This window comes from Populus alba, chromosome 6 (genome assembly GCF_005239225.2).
Source record: "Populus alba chromosome 6, ASM523922v2, whole genome shotgun sequence".
NCBI classification, from domain to species: Eukaryota; Viridiplantae; Streptophyta; class Magnoliopsida; order Malpighiales; family Salicaceae; genus Populus; species Populus alba.
Genome location: NC_133289.1, coordinates 7,553,854 through 7,557,334, shown reverse-complemented (window position 1 = coordinate 7,557,334; position 3,481 = coordinate 7,553,854). Strand labels below are relative to the sequence as shown.

At 35.0% G+C, this 3,481-nt stretch overlaps 1 protein-coding gene across 4 annotated transcripts; it reads right to left on the bottom strand.

Annotated features, from left to right (window-relative positions):
• Nucleotides 1–263: 263 nt before the first annotated feature.
• On the bottom strand, nt 264–2,572 carry LOC118048488 (tropinone reductase homolog). Of its 4 annotated transcripts, none has more exons than XM_035058182.2 (5): nt 2,270–2,572; nt 1,973–2,180; nt 1,089–1,305; nt 882–994; nt 264–720 (listed from the first exon to the last, which is right to left on the bottom strand). In XM_035058182.2, exons 1-5 carry the CDS (start codon nt 2,356–2,358, stop codon nt 544–546), a joined length of 804 nt encoding a protein of 267 aa, XP_034914073.1. In that variant the 5' UTR covers nt 2,359–2,572; the 3' UTR covers nt 264–543. The 4 variants fall into 4 exon arrangements, with proteins under 4 accessions (XP_034914073.1, XP_034914074.1, XP_034914075.1 ...); XM_035058183.2 differs by having other exon boundaries at nt 914–1,034; nt 1,134–1,305; XM_035058184.2 differs by having other exon boundaries at nt 580–720; nt 882–1,034; nt 1,134–1,305.
• Nucleotides 2,573–3,481: the final 909 nt, after the last annotated feature.

The following is a 3,481-nucleotide window of genomic DNA, read 5'->3' as shown; positions in this document are numbered from 1 at the left end:
CAATGATGAAATTATAAACGGTTTTATTTATCAATGATATGACATAATCATCAATAGAAGGATGCATGTAAATAATTGTTGTTTAGCATACTTTTTCCATTTTTAAATCTGTTTGTGATGCTATCAGTAAATGTTTTCTCAACTAAATTAGTGTTTAACTACCAACATAACATTCTATCAGTAATATGCAAAAATCTAGTTGTGTAACTTCTCGAGATCTCAAATTTGTTTAGTGTGAAGTATTTATAGCTACAGCGTTGATCAATAGAAAACATTTTGTTTAATCATTCAACAATGAGAACTGTGGCAGATATTCTTACATGATTCAACAGAATTATGGAATACACTTTGACTTGACAAACACTGTCTATCATGTTATTCAGAACATGAGAGGATCTCAATATGAAAGAAAGATGGAAAAAGAGCGCCCCCGGCCCCTCCCTCTTTTTTTGTGTGTTTAACAGAGGACTTAAAGTTTGAGACACCTCATAAGGACTGGTTTTGAGCATGCGAGGCAGCTAGTTTGAATCAGAAATGAGTTGGCTAAAAAGCCTTGGCTGTAAGCCCCCCATCAACACAAATAACTTGCCCATTGATATATGAAGCAGTAGGAAGGCAGAGGAATACCACCAGTGATGAAACCTCATTAGGCTCTCCGATACGGCTGATCGGAATTCTAGAGTACATGTCCCTATAAGCCTCTCCAACGTCAGGGTCAGCCTACAGTAAATTAAAATACAAGTTAAACCTGTGTAATACAAGCTTGGAAGGCACGTGTTTCTGAAAGTGACTAATTTAAGGAAGCCTGCAAAGTTGAATAGTCTATTGATGCTTAAGGTTTTCTAACATAAATCATGTACACATGAGGGGAGAAATAGTACAGATTGATCTTGTCCAACCGTGGTTCTGATACCTCCTGGTGCAACAGTATTTGTGCGAATATTGTCCTTTGCCCATTCGCATGCTAAATTCCTTGTCAATTGGTTGATTGCTCCTGAAAATTTTGTTGATTTTTGCTATTGAAAACCAGCAATCTGTAAATGGGAAAAATTGTTCAAATTTTAAGCCATCCGACGCAGGAAGCATACCTTTTGTCGCTGAATATACAGATAGCATAGGTAAAGCTACGATACCAGCAACAGAGGAAATGAACACAATATTTCCGTTTCCTGATGCTTTCAGAAGTGGATGTGCAAGTAGACAAAGATGGTAAGGAGACTGAAGATTGGTATTCATTATGAATGAATACTCTTCAAGAGAATAATCTAGAGATTTTCGGAGTGCGACTGTAGCAGCATTGTTCACCTAATCATTCAGAGAACGATATTGTTACAAGCACAGGAAAATTTAGAATGGTACATGGAAAATTAGAGAGGAAAAAAAGAAGATGAAGAAGATCTGGTATAACAAGATTCCGAAACTTTGTGTCCAATTTTTTTGACAAAATCAAAACACAAACCCACAGATGTCAGAAAGAAAATCATGTAAACCTTTTAGCCTGGAACCATCTTATCTTGTTTTTAGATCATCGATAACCTTCAGAATTGACACGAGCATGCAAGATTATTTCCTGCTCATGTCTGGTTGTTCAACTTAAAACTTTTGGTAACTGTAGTCATAAGTATTAACTATGGTCTTACTATGACAAAGACGCAGTAAAGTTGCCTGGTAGGAAGCAGGAAAATGACCTTGATGAGTCACAAACAACCTTAAATTAAGAGAATATCTTCGGTACGTCAAAAACACTTTAACCATCCACAGTCTAGTATAAATCAAATTGTAATTAACCATGCTAATTTGTCATGTCTCATGTCTCAAGAAACATGAGAGCACTCATTGGTTATGCACCTCCCACCGAGCTTGGCCTCCAGATATTTGGTAAGTTTTCTTCTTTTTTCTCTCTCACATAGGAGATGCTCGAATTTAAAACCTTTTTGAAAAATATGGAATAGCTGGTGGACAGTGAACTTACAAGGATATTGAGCTTCCCATCGAAAGCAGAGGTGACGGAACCAATCAGCTTCTGTCTGTCGTCTTGGGAACTGAGGTCACAAACCGAGCCCCTGACATTAAACCCTTTAATTTCCCATTCTTTTATCCTCTCATTGAGCTCTTTCTCGTTGCGTGAGCAAGTATACACTCTTGCCCCAAATCCTGCCAGTTCTTCTACAATCGCAAATCTGATTCATCAAAAACAGTAATCAGCTATCTAAGGTTTGAGACAGGAAATAATTAAAAAGGGCAGAGACAAGTTAGAAAGAGAACTAACCCAATGCCTCTGGTTCCACCAGTGACTAGTGCGGTCATACCCTTGAGAGACCACCTTTGCTCCCTGCAACCCATCTCTGTTTCTGCCATGATTATTTTTGTCTACCAGTATTTCTACTTTGTTGCTCCGACGTAAGATAAAACAAAACGATGAAAATGAATGAACAAAGGAAACGTGAATCCCTAGATGAGGAGAGAAATGGTTTTCAAGCAATTACACAAGTATGATGTTTAGTGCTTTGCGTTATTTATGGTGAGGGCACATGTCGCCAAAATACCACTGGCCGGCTTCTGCAACAGAGACAAAAACTAGAACAGGGCAACAATATTTGCATTTAAAATCTATTATCTTCTACTCAAACCAACTAGGAAGTGCCACGTGTGGTTATGAAGTACCAGTTTCGGCGCAATGATCCCCCTCAGTATTAAAGGGTACTGATTTTGAACAAAATAATACAACTAGTTAAGTAATATTCTAAAATATATGGGAGCTTTTCTATGCCTTTTATTTATTAATATATTATATTATTATAATTATAGAATTTTTTTTTTAATTTTTTTTTGTTTGATTTAGTTTGTTAATATTAAATTGTTTTTATTTAGTTATCAAATTTTCATGGTACGAATCCCGAGTTTGATGGGTTAACTTGATTTGATGAGTTAACCCGAATTTTTTTTTAATTAAATTTTTTTATTTAGTTTAGTTTGTTAATGTTAAATTTTTTTCTATTTAATTATAAGACTTTCATGACACGTATCCTGAGCTTGACGAGTTACTTGGTTTGATGGGTTAACCTAGTTAATTCTGGGTAAACCCATCAATTTTTTTTTTATCTATTTTGTTATTAAACTTTCATGACGCGAATCCCATGTTTTACGGGATAACCTGGTTTAAAGGGTTAACCCAATTAATTCAATTTTTTTTTTTCTTTTTTTTCATTAGTTTTTTTCTTGCTGTTGTTTTTTTTAATTAATCTATTTAATTATCATACTTTTATGACACGATCTTATAGCTAGACCCACATCCAATATTTTTGGGTCCAATGTTGCAGTCAGATTCATTTAAACTTGAGTCATGCAAGTTTTACGTTATTATTAATATTATAAATATTACTCTTAAGTCAGGTGTTGCAGCCAAACCCAAGACTATTGGGTATAGCTTTGCAGAAAAAATCAAGACTTTTAAATCTTAATTTTTTTATATATATTTTTT

What these genes read in the sequence shown, in the direction of transcription:
- LOC118048488 (XM_035058182.2), bottom strand. Translation starts at nt 2,358, where the DNA reads ATGGCAGAAACAGAGATGGGTTGCAGGGAGCAAAGGTGGTCTCTCAAG. An exon ending in GGTGGAACCAGAGGCATTGG is followed by an intron (nt 2,181 to 2,269) that starts GTTAGTTCTCTT and finishes TTGATGAATCAG; the next exon opens with ATTTGCGATTGTAGAAGAAC. An exon ending in TGTATATTCAGCGACAAAAG is followed by an intron (nt 995 to 1,088) that starts GTATGCTTCCTG and finishes CAAAATTTTCAG; the next exon opens with GAGCAATCAACCAATTGACA.